The sequence below is a fragment of the Aspergillus flavus genome, chromosome 1 (assembly GCF_009017415.1).
Source record: "Aspergillus flavus chromosome 1, complete sequence".
Classification (NCBI taxonomy): domain Eukaryota; kingdom Fungi; phylum Ascomycota; class Eurotiomycetes; order Eurotiales; family Aspergillaceae; genus Aspergillus; species Aspergillus flavus.
The window spans coordinates 3,903,726-3,918,303 of NC_092406.1; the positions used below are offsets into that span (position 1 = coordinate 3,903,726).

The window sequence follows — 14,578 nt, forward strand, 5'->3', positions numbered from 1 at the left end:
AGTAAAAAAAAAAGAAAAAAGAAATAATGATCATGACAATAACCTACTGCATATACACGGTGATAATTGAAACATTGGGATTGTTCTACTCTGACTTGAGGAAGTTACCCTCAAGAAAGATAGGAAGAAGCATTGAGTTGTTGTCTATATCTCATGCTTCGTACATAGATCTGTATTGTATGTATGTACTTCGTATTGCCAGACTAATAAATGCCTTGGCATCAATAAATCGCGTATCACGTGGGGACGCGTTCCGACACGCTCGTCCTCCGTCATTTCCAGGGAGCTTTGCTGGAGAGACTGGTATAATCGGTAACAACCAAATTGGCCGAATTGGACCCAATCCCTTCAAGTCCGATCTTCACTTCTGGGTACAATACCATGGCTGCCAACTTTTTCAGCAATAAAGCCCGTGCTGCGGCTGCAGCAGCATCAAGCGGTTCGAAGCAGAAGCCGACAGATGGAAAAGAGGAACATGCGCAGCAACAGCCATGGGTTGAAAAATAGTACGAACTCTTCCAGATGAGACCTGTCAGAAGCATATAGTTAACAATTTGTTTAAGCCGTCCAAAGACGCTGGATGATGTCGCAGCCCAGGACCATACAACAAACGTTCTTCAACGGACATTACAAGCCTCCAACGTGTGTTAATACCCTGCTTAAGACAAGTGAAGTCGACCGCTAACATGATTGGAAATAAAAACAGCTGCCTCATATGCTCTTCTACGGCCCTCCCGGTACCGGAAAGACATCCACAATTCTCGCCCTCGCAAAGTCCTTATTCGGCCCTGCTCTGTATCGCTCACGTATCCTCGAGTTGAACGCTTCGGACGAACGTGGTATTGCCATTGTACGTGAGAAGGTCAAGGACTTTGCGAGAGTACAACTCAGTCACCCTACAGGGGTTGATAAGTCATACTTCGAGAAATACCCATGCCCACCGTTCAAGATCATTATCCTTGATGAAGCAGATAGCATGACCCAGGATGCTCAATCTGCTCTTCGACGCACAATGGAAACCTACAGCAAGATCACACGTTTCTGTCTTGTTTGCAACTACGTCACTCGAATTATTGAACCACTGGCCAGTCGATGCAGCAAGTTCCGTTTCAAACCGCTGGATAACTCGGCTGCAGGTGACAGACTTGCACAAATTGCGAAATTGGAGAACCTGGAGTTGGAGGATGGTGTCGTTGACAAACTGATTCAGTGCAGTGATGGTGACTTGCGACGCGCGATCACATACATGCAAAGTGGAGCTAGGCTAGTAGGAGCCACTGGGAACAGCGGTAGACAGGATGGAGGGGAAGACGCTGAGATGACAGATGCTAGCTCACAAGTGATTACTGTGAGGATGGTAGAGGAGATTGCTGGCGTGATCCCAGAGAGTGTTCTAGACCAGTTGGTTCAAGCTATGCAACCAAAGAAGATCGGTTCCTCCTACGAGGCCGTCTCGAAGGTAACTACGGATATTGTTGCGGATGGGTGGAGTGCGACGCAGCTGCTTGCACAGGTATGTTCTTGTATGAGCTTTTCGACAATGCGATGCTGACAACGGGCAAGCTTTACCGCCGAGTTGTTTACAATGACGCCATCCCTGATATTCAAAAGAACAAGATCGTCATGGTTTTCTCCGAGATGGACAAGCGCTTGGTCGACGGTGCAGATGAACATCTGTCAATCTTGGACGTGGCTCTGAAGATCTCTGGTATTTTGGGCGGTGCCTAGTGGCCAGACTGGTACATGAGATACTATCTCAATGGCCAATCATTTGTATATGTACGAGAATATCTCCCGCGGATCTACTCTAATCACACTATCCGACAGTAGACCTCTGTCGGATTCCCTCATTCGAGCTTATGGCCCCAAGCGAACGGTGGATTCGAGCTGTGAAGCCACCAGCGCACGGGCGCAACGGAATATGGCTCATCCTGATGGTTTCAGCCGGACAGGTTTCCGCTGCTGAATGAGTAGCGCGGCCACCATCGATTCTGTTCTCTGGCGCGAAGACCGAAGGATTATGACTGTACGAGGTTTCATGAGATGGAGGAAGGGATTGTCAACTGGTAGCCTATGCCAAACTAATATATATGAACATCCATCCACCTTCTTGCACTTGTTCTGGAATGTCCATGATTACGTAGGAGGCGAAGGGTGTGCCTGAGTCGAGAACCACGTGCGGCCCCGCTCGCCGTTCTCTCCGAAGCGTCACCGGAAAGTGAGCCAAGCATTCAACGGTTTTGGAATGACTCTTTTTGTGTCAAACTTTTTGTAAACTCTGTTCGCAGCCCTTGAAATATCCCTTTCCTGCAGAAGACTAGAATTGCTAGACTAGACATTCCAGACCACCTTTCAGAAGTTCTTCAAACATACCCCGCAATGGCAGAATCACCCCGCTATTTGACCGGAGACGGTGAAGGAATCCGCGAGTTCATAGACAAGTTCGACGTGAGTATTGACTCTATACATAATTTTTCCCTTTGTTGTTTTGCTCCTTCACAAATAGGGAGTGCAAAAGTAACTGATAATTTACTTCAGGTCTTCCTCTTTGACTGCGATGGTTGGTATCCCGAACCTTCAGTTTCGCATTCTTTCCGACCCCGCGATGCCTCGAAATCTAGCCCAATGTGATAACAATACTGAAAAATAACCGTTGGTACAGGCGTCCTCTGGTCTGGTGACCATATCTTCCCCGGAACAAACGAGACACTGGAGCTGTTGAGAAGCAGAGGTACGCACCCGCCGGCCGATACGCAGTAAGATACATTTGCGCGCAAAGACTGAACTGCAATTGTCGCAACCAGGAAAGCAAGTCGTGTTCGTCACGAACAACAGCACCAAGTCGCGCGCCGATTACCAGAAGAAACTCGACTCCCTCGGCATCCCAAGCACAACGGTAAACATCAGCCACACCCGGAAGTCCAACCACAAAGCAGACGATGGCTGACAACAAGGAAAGGAAGAGATCTTCTCCTCCTCATACAGCGCCTCAATCTACATCTCCCGCATTCTCCAGCTCCCCGAGAACAAGCGCAAGGTCTTCGTGTTGGGAGAAACCGGTATCGAGCAGGAGCTGCGCTCGGAGAATGTCCCTTTCATCGGTGGTACTGATCCTGCGTACCGTCGGGACATAACGCCTGAGGATTATAAGCGCATTGCTGCCGGGGATCCGGAGTTGCTGGATCCCGAAGTCGGAGTGGTCTTGGTGGGACTGGACTTCCATATCAATTACCTCAAGCTGTCTTTGGCGTTCCACTATGTACGTCGGGGTGCTGTTTTCCTGGCGACGAATATCGACTCTACTCTCCCGAACTCGGGGACCTTCTTCCCTGGTGCTGGCTCTGTGAGTGCACCTTTGATCATGGCCTTGGGCAAGGAGCCGGTCTCGTTGGGTAAGCCCAATCAGGCGATGATGGATGCCATCGAGGGGAAATTTAGGTTTGACCGGAACCGTGCGTGCATGGTTGGTGACCGTGCGAACACTGATATTCGGTTCGGCCTGGAAGGGAAGCTTGGAGGTACACTGGGTGTCCTTACTGGTGTCAGTAGTAAGGAGGATTTCGAGACAGGGCCTACTAGGCCTCTGGCGTATCTGGACAAGCTTTCGGATCTCTTGGGATCAAACTGATGATAGATTAAAGTTAGAGTACTAGATAAGAGAGCGAGGGATATACATTGTCGATAGAAATAGTTAGGAAAACATATAGATAGGTACATAGAAGCTGGTTCGCCTACAGGCGAAGAAGCTATAGAGCTTCATCAAAATCTTGTGCCCAGTTTTCGGAGCAGTTATCTTCAAATAAGATCACGGCTGCGACCCATCATTGTCGCCTGGAGTCTCGCCAGCCGAGTCATGCCTGAGAAATCCCTTCAGCTTCCATAACGACAGCATCGCGTTAACCGTGATCTTGTCATTCGGCCTAAAATACAAAGCTGGACTCTCGAAGCGCGGATCATAACCCCGAATCTCCTCTAACTCCTTCTCGGAGAAAAGCTGCGCAAGTTCAAACACAGGTACTTTGGATGGGAGATGCGGCAACGCAAGATATTCAGGGAGTGTCCCCACAGCATTGAATGTTGCTTTATCTTGTGAGACTAATTCGATCACCCCAGTCTGGCTGTTAATGAGAGTGCCCATAACCAACACCGCACCGCATTCCATGCGCGTGAAGGGCTCCACCCTCTTTAACTCTTCCAGAATAGCTGCCTCGGAATACTCATTGAGGTCAATAGCCGTCCAGACGCGGTTAGTAGCATCCAATCTTTTATACTTATTACAGGCCTTTTTAAGTTTCTTGACCACATCCGCCCTCATTCTTGACAGCACAAAGTCAGGCATATCTTCCCGCCAGATGATCTGTTTCTCTTCCTTAATAGTAAAAGGCCCGTGAGGATGTTTCCACCGATAGGGGAATAGGCGCGCAACAGGCGACCTCGTCCCGTACACGTGCGACGCCAAAAGCGAATTCATTCTTTTCAACAGCGGGAGACGGTCCACGAGTCGTATCGCAAGGTGCCGTATGCTCTTGTCCATAAAAGCCACCGGCAGAGCTTTAGGGTCGCCGTGTCGCAACGATTTATTTTTGGCGGCAGCAGCGGCCACTTCCTGTCTCAGTAGCCCAAGGGGCATGAACCATAGGCCTCCGGACCCGGGCCGTTTAAGCATCCCCCAGTCGCTCAGAAATGCCCTAGGAGTGCGTGTTCCTGTTGCAGAGCACATCCGTGGAGGTGTGGCCAAGGCCATTGCCCAGGGGTTCCGGCGGAGGTCTTCCAGGTCTTCAGGTTTTGGGGCACGCTTCTTGTGTTTCTTCTCGAGGTTGGGGTGCACAGTCTTCATCAATGGCGATTGGGGGAGGGTTTCCGAGAGTCGAGGCTCCTCTGCTTCACTGGACTCTACGTCGTCATGTTGGCCCGGTTCCCTTGGGTATTCGGGGTGCTGGAATTGTGGTCCGTTCGGAGTGGTTGGGTGGACTGCACGTCTCGAGACGGTTCTCCGACCATTGAGTTCCGTAGAGGATAAGAAAAGCCGTTGAAAGACCCTTAGACGCCATGAGGCGTACGAAATACGGCCGTGAAGGCACTCCATGGTGTGCTTCGCGAAGAAGAAGATGAATGGGAAGATCAGATAAGTGAGAGAGAGTTGGTTACCCTTCCAAACCCAAAGAAACTAAACTCCACAATCCGCGGCGCTAAACCGCTTCCATGCTGTTCAAGCTCCGATGCTTGGCGGCGGACCTTCTGCTCAGATGCGATCGGAGTACGGTTGTCTTCGCTTCCATTCTTTCCTCGATAGTGACAAAAATCTGTCTGTCGGTAGATAATCTTCTCAGAATGAACCCTAGTCGATCATTACAGCGACTATGTCGCTTCTTCCCTCGTTCTTCTGTCCTTCCGGTCCTGTCGCGGAGCTTCACCAGCTCTGTCCCGTCACTATCAAAGGGCAGTCCGCCGCGGGGCTGGACTCCCACGCCATTTGTAACGGAGACAGTAGTAAGTTCCCTTGACTTCACTGCTTAGATTCCAGGAAAGTCTGACTAATTGTATTTCAGGGAGGAGGCTGGCACACATGTACGTTGACTACGACGCAATAAAGCAAATCAACAGGATTAACCACATCTCATAGATGATATCTTCTCCAGACTTCTAAAGGTACCAATTCGAGAGTTACACACACCAAACCACCCCCAAAACGACTGCAGACTGACCAATCTCCCCAGGAACGCATAATATGTCTAAACGGCGAAGTAGACGAAACCATGTCGGCGTCTATTGTCGCCCAACTGCTCTTCCTGGAAGCCGATAACCCCCAGAAGCCAATCCACTTGTATATCAACTCCCCCGGAGGCTCGGTCACAGCAGGTTCGTGTTTCCATCCCCCGGGCAACGCTACATTATGGATTTTGTATAGTGCGAGATGATATAACAATGGTCTAACGGTTCGACAGGCCTTGCCATCTATGATACAATGACCTATATTGCCTCTCCCGTGAGCACCATTTGCGTCGGCCAGGCCGCGTCCATGGGCTCCCTTCTTCTTTGCGGCGGGCACCCCGGCAAACGTTACTGCCTGCCCCATTCGTCGATCATGATACACCAGCCGTCGGGCGGGTACTTTGGACAGGCGACTGACATTGCTATTCATGCGAAGGAGATCCTGCGGGTTCGGGAGCAGCTCAATAAGATTTATAAGCGTCACTTGACGGGGAAGAAGGAGTTGTCGCTGGATGAGATTGAGAAGCTTATGGAGAGAGACTACTTCATGGGGGCTCAGGAGGCGTTGGAGATGGGTATTGTCGATGAGATTCTGGATCGCAGGGTTAGGTCAAAAGAGGAAAGGGGTGAAGGGGATGAGAAGCCACCGGCTCCTTAGAGGCTTTATTTCTTCTTTTTCTTGTTTGGTAAATAGCATACCCTTGTTGCTATGTAATATTAGGATGACTTGTTATGTATTTTGCTGCTTTAGATGCTATGTTCAACTGTGGATATGACTGTGTCTAATGTCTTTCGACTTGTTGAGATCGCCCGACGCTTTTGGCAAACACTCCCACCTAAATTCTACTAGATGTAAGATATTTTGGAGCATCGAGAGTATTCAGAATTTGTTATGTATTGATATAATATTTACATGTATTACAGACAATATGGACCCAAGGTCGATACGTGCAAGACAAAAGAAGTAAAACGGATCATGTCGCTACCCTCTCGAGGCGTCCCTCGGAGTTGACCTGCAGTCCAAAGCGTTCTCGAAGAAAGGTAGCCGTCTGGTCGGAGGGCATATAAGCCGAAGTTCGCCTTGCCACAGCCGGACTATAACGCCATTGATCCCGGATGATGTTAAAGATACCAAGGTCCATGATCACTGCTTCTCCTGACGCAAAGGTATCCATGGCGTGGTTATTCCTGGCGCCAGATACACGTCCGCTTTCTGAAGGATCCGCCAGCAGCTCCGTTCGCTCCAATTGCTCGTCCGTACTAATATCTGCATGCTCATCGCGTGGACGCATCTCATTAAGCTCTATGTCATCGCCGGAAGGCTGGGCCGAGCCGTTTCGAAGAACGCCGCGCTCCTCGGAATCATGATCCTGATCGCTGGGCGTCTCTATTACACCCGGTATAGTGGATACAGGAGCAGTCGCTTCAGTCGTCTTCACCCGTTCAACAATCAGACCTAGCATCACCAGGTCAAGGACCAGCACAAGCAAGTCCGACAGGAGAAGCCGGGCTACTGAGACGGGAGCCTTTTGTCCAATAAAGTCTATCAACAATCCCCCATGCAGATAGCCTCTCGTTGCTTCTCCAGCCTCTGGTTGACCGAAAAACTTGTGGTGAATCATACAGAACACATTACTGACGAAGATAGCCCCGATGAATGGTTGATTCCGCGTCGGGTCAAATGGTGGTGCCTTAGGAGTGAAGAATATCAGTTGCACAATAGCACGTAATGCAAAAAGTATGATTGAGCAACTACAAAAGGCAGAACCCAGTCAGCATCGGAATGAGTTGGCAGGCTTGCCCGAAGTGACGTCTACAGTCCAACAACTAGGCGGGACTCACTCCATGTAATACAGTGCAGATAGCTGGCAGTAAATCAGGATATCGAGATCGCGGAGTAACCGATCGATAAAGGCGACCTTCGCTGCCGACTGCAGTTTCTTGAAGCGACTTTCATCACCAGACTGCGGCCTAGTGAGGTCCGCGACGCTTCCATACGGGATGCCGGATACGTCAGCGATGTATTCCGCATCTCGATAGACATCCGGAGTTGTCATAGGGGGTCATGAGGGCATAAATGGCATCTACATGAACTGATGATTTGGGCGAACAGGTAGAGGCCGCCACTGCAGACCTGGAGAGAGTGAGGTGCCACTATCCTCGAGGTAGACTGTGATGTCGGGGAGACGATAATGGGGAGTCATGTGCGCGGGCCTTTCTCGGTCCGAAAGCCCCCAACTGCCCCAAATTTCCGGTGGACTCCAAGTCACTTAACGCTCCACATTGCGACTCCGCCCAGTAGCTTTGGTGATCGCATGGTCTCGGCCGTTGGCACAGTTGCCAACTGGCCTATGTCAAAGTTTCTAATAACTTTATTTAGGCTTTAATTGTCTGCGAGGTCTCTAGCCCTGTATTACAGTTCTTACTTCCGATTTACTGATGGTCTGGCCCCAAGAGAGTCGTTCTGAGCTCTATAGACAATCAATTTTCTATAGATACCTATCTACACAAGTAACCAACGCTTCAGTCAACAAAGATTGTCTTTGACGTGTTGGAGTAATGCTTGAAGAAGCTAGTGAACAACCGAATAGAATGCCCAACATCATATGTACCACCAGTCTCCCGGATACTGTGCATGCTTAGCTGTGGGTTACCCAAGTCCAGCGTGCGGGCACCAAGCGCAGCGGACAACATGGGACCAATTGTGCTTCCGCAGCTGGAGTCGTTGCGAACGACGAAGAGTTGGAGAGGAACGCCTTCTCCACCGTCTTCTGCTGCCTTGCGTGCAACCTCCTGAAGTAGGACAATGCCAGGGGAGTTCGTCGCGTAGCGAGCATTGGCGTTGATCTTGATCACAGGACCCTTGTTGATCTCCGGTCGGTGATCATTCTCGTACTTAGCAGCGTAGTTAGGGTGGACAGCATGAGCCATGTCCGCAGAGAGGAGGAATGAAGTCGACAAAGTCTCCTCGAAAGCAGTAGCCAAGTCTTCATTGCCAGATGTGGAAGAAGGTAGAACAGACAGGCGACGGATAATTGCCGGAAGCACATTTGAGTCAGCTCCCTGTGCGGTACGGCTGCCGATCTCTTCGTGATCGAATAACGCAATGAGACGAATGGACGGTTCATCGTCCAGCGCCGACGCATCGGCAACGGAGTCGATTAGTCCAACAGTGGCACAGAACGAGCTGTTCAGGTTATCCAGACGGGGCGAGAAAACGAACTCCTCCAGCAAGCCACCAAGGCAAGACTTCTGAGTGTCGAACAAGATCATCTCAAAGTCCAAGATGTCGTCCGGCTTAACTCCTGCTTCGGCAGCAATAAGCTCCACCAAGTAGGGGTGATGACGCTCGGTTACTGATTTTAGTGGAGCAAAGTCTCCTTTCTCCGTTTCGTTGTTTGCCGCGGTCTTTTCGCCAGTTGCAGTAGAATCAGCAGTGCGGTTCAGCTCAGCAGCGACAAGGCCTGCGATAGGGAACAATTGGGTCTCCTTATTGAAAGCAAAAGTCTCCTGGCGATCAAGGTGGATAGCCAAGGTCGGGATTCGGAGAACTGCGAAAGATGTCAGTCACATATTATCCAAGTCAATGTTCCGCGGAAACCATACTCGGCCGGTCGATCTTGACCAACTTCTGCACAATGGAGCCGTCACCGGTCCGTACCATAGCCCGGCCTGCGACACCCAAGTCACGGTCGAACCCTAGAACTTATTAGTATGCAACGCACGGCAGAGGATGGACAACTTCATTACAGGTGTGCCAAATGCCGCCACCGTAGGTCTCCACGCCAACTTGAACGAAGCCTTCGCCGCGCTTGTTGCTGACAGGCTTGATCCTCAACACGGGAGAGTCCGTGTGGGCACCGATCATAGATATCGGGTTTCCAGGCTAGTTCTCATTAATAACTGTTAGCATTGCAGTCTCAAAGAGGGGAAAGCTGAACAGGTGCGGATTGTTATCTGTATATACCTTCCATTTCTTGCCGATAGCGAAAGCCACAATGGTTGAGCTATTACGGGTCAGGTAATACTTTCCACCGGGACGACAAGTGGAGGACCAAGAATCTTTCTCCTGAAGACACAGTTATTATTTTAGTTAACACTGAAATGGAGTCGCATACCTTGATCTCCTGGAAGCCAGCCTTTGACAGAAGTTCCTTTGCCGATTGGACAGCGTGGAAGGCTGAATTTGGCCGGAGTTAGATAAGTGGACCAAGAGCGCAAATAGGAAGGGAGCTAGTTACGAGTGGGGGAAGCATTGACAAAGGACAAGAAGTCCAGAGCCGGCTGCTTCAAATTTTGGGCGATTTTCGAAGTCATTTTTGGGTACCCCGCGAGCTAAGTAGATCTGGGTGGTTGTTTTTGTTGGAGATGAAATTGCGGAGACGGAGAGGGTTTCTGAAGGCATGAGATCATGGCTGGTCTTGGCGGTAAGGCACTAAGCTTCGGTTTATGGGGCCCGAACCATCCTCAACCCTAATTCGGATTCAGACTGGATACTAATACTCTGTACTCTTATAGTATCTATATACTCCATCTTCTGGAGTGGTGGATACTGAAAAACTGTACTCGTCAGATTGTCTTCGGACTTGACAGGTCGATTTGATGAAGATGCGCAATACCAGTATGTAGTACGGTACTCCGTACATGGAGCATCTAAAGACCCTCTCTTGCACAGGCAGTAAAATACCATGCATGAGACATGAACAATGCACTGTGTCTTCCTGAGTCATGTCTGCAACATGACAGGTCAAACTCTCCTCTATAACAATCCACCACAGCGCCTGTCATGGGCTTTTAGACATTTGATATGTATTCCATACTCTACGTGTCTCTTCATAACTTGTATAGTAGCAACCTTTGATCGGCTAGATACTAATTGATTAGACTATTGATGAAATGACATAGAGGGGTTCTTCCTCTTCAAGTCAGCAAGCTTGGGGCAAATCGGCGACAAGATGGGGCTATGGTATCGATAAGATTAACCAATAACAGTTGAACGAACGTTTTAATGAGCTTGGGGGAGGCTCAGCAAGTGCTTGAGTGTGTGAAGTAAATTAAGAGGCCAGGATCTTGTTTGAGAAAACGAACCCAAAGTGAAAAGCATGGGAGACAATGGAAAGCCGTTATGCTTGGGGAGGTGTCCACTGGGATCGACGCGGAAAGGGAGAAGTAAGTGATTATTTCTTTGGCTGAAAACTCTCCTTCTTGCTGTGGTCCAAGCTTTTCCCTCGCGCGTTCAGGCGCGTGTCATGAGGGCGGTCGCGAGGAAGCCCGAAAAAGTGGCACCTTGAATTAGCTATCGATTGACGCTGATCCAATCATTCATGGAATCGGTCGCGTCGGTCGAGTCGCGTGTTTTTTGAGACATCAATAATTTGTCGCCCGATTAGAAAAACGCATCATAAGAAAGAAAGAAAAGTGGCCGTCTATTATAAGTATTTATGGTGCTGAGTGACCTTGCCAACAGTGTAGTTGTCGTGGGGTAAACAAGAACATGTTCTCCGTAGTACAGGTAACAGTGCACTATGTTGCACGGGATGATCTATCTAATCAGTCCCAGCGTTAAGGGTGACAAAACATATGTAGAGCACCACCACAATGTATCAGATTGAAAGGACTCCAGACCAACTACAAGAGTGAAAGATCGGTCTCTTCTAGATTTGAGCCGAGAATAACAACTTGAGACAACTGAAGAAAAAGAACCTCAAGCTAAAGAAAGCAAAAAAACGTGACAGCCTCCAACGACCCAGATAGGCTTAGCGCAGCCGACGCGTGACTGGGAGGGATTCCCCTTCGAAACTCCGTCACCCCAAGAGGGCCCCAATCACCAGCCCTTGGATCCAACCTTCAGTGCTGTTTCAACATCCCATTCCTCACCAGACGGTGGTCGGGGCCGCCTCAAATGACCTCCACAAGTTGCTTGAATATCTTCAATCAGCATTCAGTCTGGTGAGAGGTACTATCTATTTACTTATCGTCGCTCTTAAGCCGCCTGACCTCTACTTTATCTGGATTACTGTTCGGAGCGGAGAAGGGTTTGGCTGTCGTCAACCGATTCATTCACCAAAAAGGCGCCGTGAAGCGATCCGATTGACGGGAAACACAAAATATCTTCCAAATCTACCATCTTACAAGCGCTTTCACAATTGATCTTCTATATACTACCATACACTTTGCGATCCGACATTGGCGACTGTCGCATTACCCAGATTGGCCAAAGTCCATCCCTCCTTCGACCGCCATTTGAACCAGGCGAGATCAACCACCCCGCCAGAAGCATGGGCGACAACATCCACGACACAAATACGGTTGCCACCCGCAGCGCAAGAAGAAATGCTTCACGTGCGAAACCATCGGGGACTGCCGCCAATGCATTGAACCTCGCATCCCCGCCTGGGTCAAGGACGCCTCCCAGCATGCCATCAAAAAAGACCATTTTTTATCCTGATTCGCTAGGGAGGCAACAGAAAAGCCGACATGGCTCGGAGGCTATTGACCCGGAGGCGCTTGCGAAGGCTCTAAAGGACTATGAGGACGCTGGGCGCCCTCGTGAGAGAACACCCGGGACCAGTCCCAGTCGGAAAAGGCAGCGAGTATATGGCGACAGGTCAGTAACGACAATCCTTCTCAGATTTGCCCACCATCGTCCTACAGTTCTCCTGCGCCTAACCTAGGATGTCCGGTCGATCTATTGCTAAACTCCTGTGTAGATTTATCCCGAACCGGGAGGGGCAGGACCTCCAAGCAACCTACAGTTTGCTCCACGAGGACGGGTGTCCCTCTACACCTTCGAAATCGAAAAAGCGTGCGCCGCATTCGGAGCTTCATTTTCAAAAAAGTTAGTCCGCAACTTTTCCACGTTTATGAAATGAAACTTTGGCTAAAATCTTTTCCAGCGGAAGAAGCAAACAGGATGTACTCGCGAGTCCTGCGGAGCGAGCTGTTCGGCAGTACTGTCCCGCAAGCTGACCTAGAATCATTATCACCGGATCCTTTGCTGGGCCTCGGTAATGGTATCAATGAAAAGACTCGCTCCCATACCCCACCGTCGCATGTGTCAAATCTTCCTCCAGCAAGCATAACACCGTCGACACCCCACAAGAACCTCTTCAACTACGCCTCCCCACGTGGATCTGCACATCCCACCCCTTCTAAAACCCCCCGGAGTCAACATGGCCCCAACCTCAATGTTCGATCAGAGCTCTATAGTCTATCACCGATACGCTATGATAGTCAACGCATCCTTGAGACCCCCCGCAAACAACCACGTTATGTCAACAAAGTACCATACAAGGTACTGGACGCACCTGACTTGCAAGATGATTTTTACCTAAATCTGGTGGATTGGGGGAGTAGTAACGTATTAGGTGTTGGCCTTGGAAACTCCGTCTATATGTGGAATTCGCAAAGCGGAACGGTCACTAAGTTATGTGAGCTAAGAGACGACACCGTCACGAGCGTTAACTGGATTCAGAGGGTGAGTCATTAAAGTTTATCACTGCATTGGCGCGGGGACTAACGGAGACACGCACAGGGTACACATCTTGCTATAGGGACTGGGAAGGGACTTGTGCAGATCTGGGATGCAGAGCGATGTCGCCGTCTACGAACGATGATTGGCCATACCAATCGTGTAGGTGCCCTGGCTTGGAATGACCACATCCTTACATCTGGCTCGCGAGATCGCCTCATCTATCACCGAGATGTGCGCTCTCCAGATCAATACCTCCGGCGACTTTCTGGCCATAAGCAAGAAGTCTGCGGTCTCCGATGGAATACAGAAGACGGTCAGTTGGCTTCGGGTGGCAACGATAACAAGCTTTTGGTGTGGGATAAGCTAAACGAGACGCCCCTCTATCGCTTTTCTGACCACACGGCCGCTGTCAAAGCGATTACCTGGTCACCTCATCAGCATCATTTGCTTGCTTCGGGTGGTGGAACGGCCGATCGGACTATCAAGTTCTGGAATACCTCGACTGGATCGTTGATCAAAGAGGTTGACACGGGCAGTCAAGTCTGCAACCTAGCCTGGTCGAAGAATTCGGACGAAATTATCAGCACACACGGCTACAGTCAGAATCAGATTGTAATCTGGAAGTATCCACGTATGGAACAGATCGTATCATTAACGGGGCATACGTTCCGTGTCCTGTATCTGGCAATGAGCCCCGATGGCCAAACGGTCGTTACGGGTGCTGGTGATGAGACTTTGAGGTTTTGGAAGATTTTTAACAAGAGGTCCGGGAGAGACCAAGGGCGTGAAGGCAGCAAGTTGGCGGAATGGGGCACCATCCGGTGATATTACGATCGATATATTTGATGACCTTAGTGCTACGGCATCTTTAACATTCCCCGCAAAGGGTTTTCGATATGCATTAGACACGGCGTTCACGGATTTTGGCGTTATTTCGATCCTGGGGATTTCCTTGGTCGGTCCGAGGGGGAAGGGTTATCACGGTTTAATTGGCATCTCTCGCATTTTGTGGGTTTACGGCATTTGACAGGCGCTTATTTGCGAGGCGCTTTGTGTCCCAGCATTTGATCACAATATTTTGTCATGTACCGTTGGCCTTATTCGTGTTGTTCGCGCCTTCGCCACTATGTCTACGTTTCTAGTGCGCCACTTCTTTTGATTTACATCAACCGACTTTGTTTCCATTACTAGGCCACTGGCCTTTCACAATCAGTCCCGCATCCCTCCGTGCACTAAATGTAAGCGACGGCGCTTATGGTGTTTTGAAAGGTGGCCAATTACGGCGTTTGCTCATCACGACAAGTGGTTGGAAAACCTCGAGTTCTCTCACCTTGCATTGTCGCATTATATGTACCTTCTTCTGTTCTTCTTTTTTCCTGGCAGGATTGATGA

General features: G+C 49.7%; 7 protein-coding genes across 7 annotated transcripts; 4 read left to right on the forward strand and 3 right to left on the reverse strand.

Moving 5' to 3' along the window:
• Positions 1-381: 381 nt before the first annotated feature.
• F9C07_2228239 (P-loop containing nucleoside triphosphate hydrolase protein) lies at positions 382-1,728 on the forward strand (the record flags this gene model as incomplete). Its single annotated transcript, XM_041284009.2, has 4 exons — positions 382-506; positions 564-642; positions 707-1,513; positions 1,564-1,728. The coding sequence occupies 4 exons, from the start codon at positions 382-384 to the stop codon at positions 1,726-1,728; spliced, it is 1,176 nt and encodes a 391-aa protein (XP_041140547.2).
• A 521-nt stretch (positions 1,729-2,249) lies between these two features.
• F9C07_1453 (HAD-like domain-containing protein) lies at positions 2,250-3,736 on the forward strand. The gene is made up of 5 exons (XM_041284008.2): positions 2,250-2,448; positions 2,539-2,560; positions 2,663-2,731; positions 2,805-2,896; positions 2,960-3,736. The coding sequence occupies exons 1-5, from the start codon at positions 2,380-2,382 to the stop codon at positions 3,626-3,628; spliced, it is 921 nt and encodes a 306-aa protein (XP_041140546.1). The 5' UTR covers positions 2,250-2,379; the 3' UTR covers positions 3,629-3,736.
• Positions 3,737-3,805: 69 nt separating this feature from the next.
• F9C07_1454 (uncharacterized protein) lies at positions 3,806-5,086 on the reverse strand (the record flags this gene model as incomplete). The annotated part of the gene is made up of 1 exon (XM_041283998.1): positions 3,806-5,086. The coding sequence occupies one exon, from the start codon at positions 5,084-5,086 to the stop codon at positions 3,806-3,808; it is 1,281 nt and encodes a 426-aa protein (XP_041140545.1).
• Positions 5,087-5,331: 245 nt separating this feature from the next.
• F9C07_2279693 (ATP-dependent Clp protease, proteolytic subunit ClpP) lies at positions 5,332-6,370 on the forward strand (the record flags this gene model as incomplete). The annotated part of the gene is made up of 5 exons (XM_041288180.1): positions 5,332-5,490; positions 5,550-5,568; positions 5,624-5,649; positions 5,718-5,859; positions 5,946-6,370. 5 exons carry the CDS (start codon positions 5,332-5,334, stop codon positions 6,368-6,370), a joined length of 771 nt encoding a protein of 256 aa, XP_041140544.1.
• A 316-nt stretch (positions 6,371-6,686) lies between these two features.
• On the reverse strand, positions 6,687-7,769 carry F9C07_1456 (uncharacterized protein; the record flags this gene model as incomplete). Its single annotated transcript, XM_041288170.1, has 2 exons — positions 6,687-7,464; positions 7,555-7,769. The coding sequence occupies 2 exons, from the start codon at positions 7,767-7,769 to the stop codon at positions 6,687-6,689; spliced, it is 993 nt and encodes a 330-aa protein (XP_041140543.1).
• Positions 7,770-8,235: 466 nt separating this feature from the next.
• F9C07_1457 (aminopeptidase I zinc metalloprotease) lies at positions 8,236-10,029 on the reverse strand (the record flags this gene model as incomplete). Its single annotated transcript, XM_041288169.1, has 6 exons — positions 8,236-9,263; positions 9,319-9,411; positions 9,463-9,598; positions 9,680-9,781; positions 9,831-9,892; positions 9,954-10,029. 6 exons carry the CDS (start codon positions 10,027-10,029, stop codon positions 8,236-8,238), a joined length of 1,497 nt encoding a protein of 498 aa, XP_041140542.1.
• Positions 10,030-11,990: 1,961 nt separating this feature from the next.
• F9C07_1458 (anaphase promoting complex protein) lies at positions 11,991-14,011 on the forward strand (the record flags this gene model as incomplete). Its single annotated transcript, XM_041288179.1, has 4 exons — positions 11,991-12,319; positions 12,423-12,550; positions 12,609-13,189; positions 13,247-14,011. The coding sequence occupies 4 exons, from the start codon at positions 11,991-11,993 to the stop codon at positions 14,009-14,011; spliced, it is 1,803 nt and encodes a 600-aa protein (XP_041140541.1).
• Between the last annotated feature and the right edge of the window lie 567 nt (positions 14,012-14,578).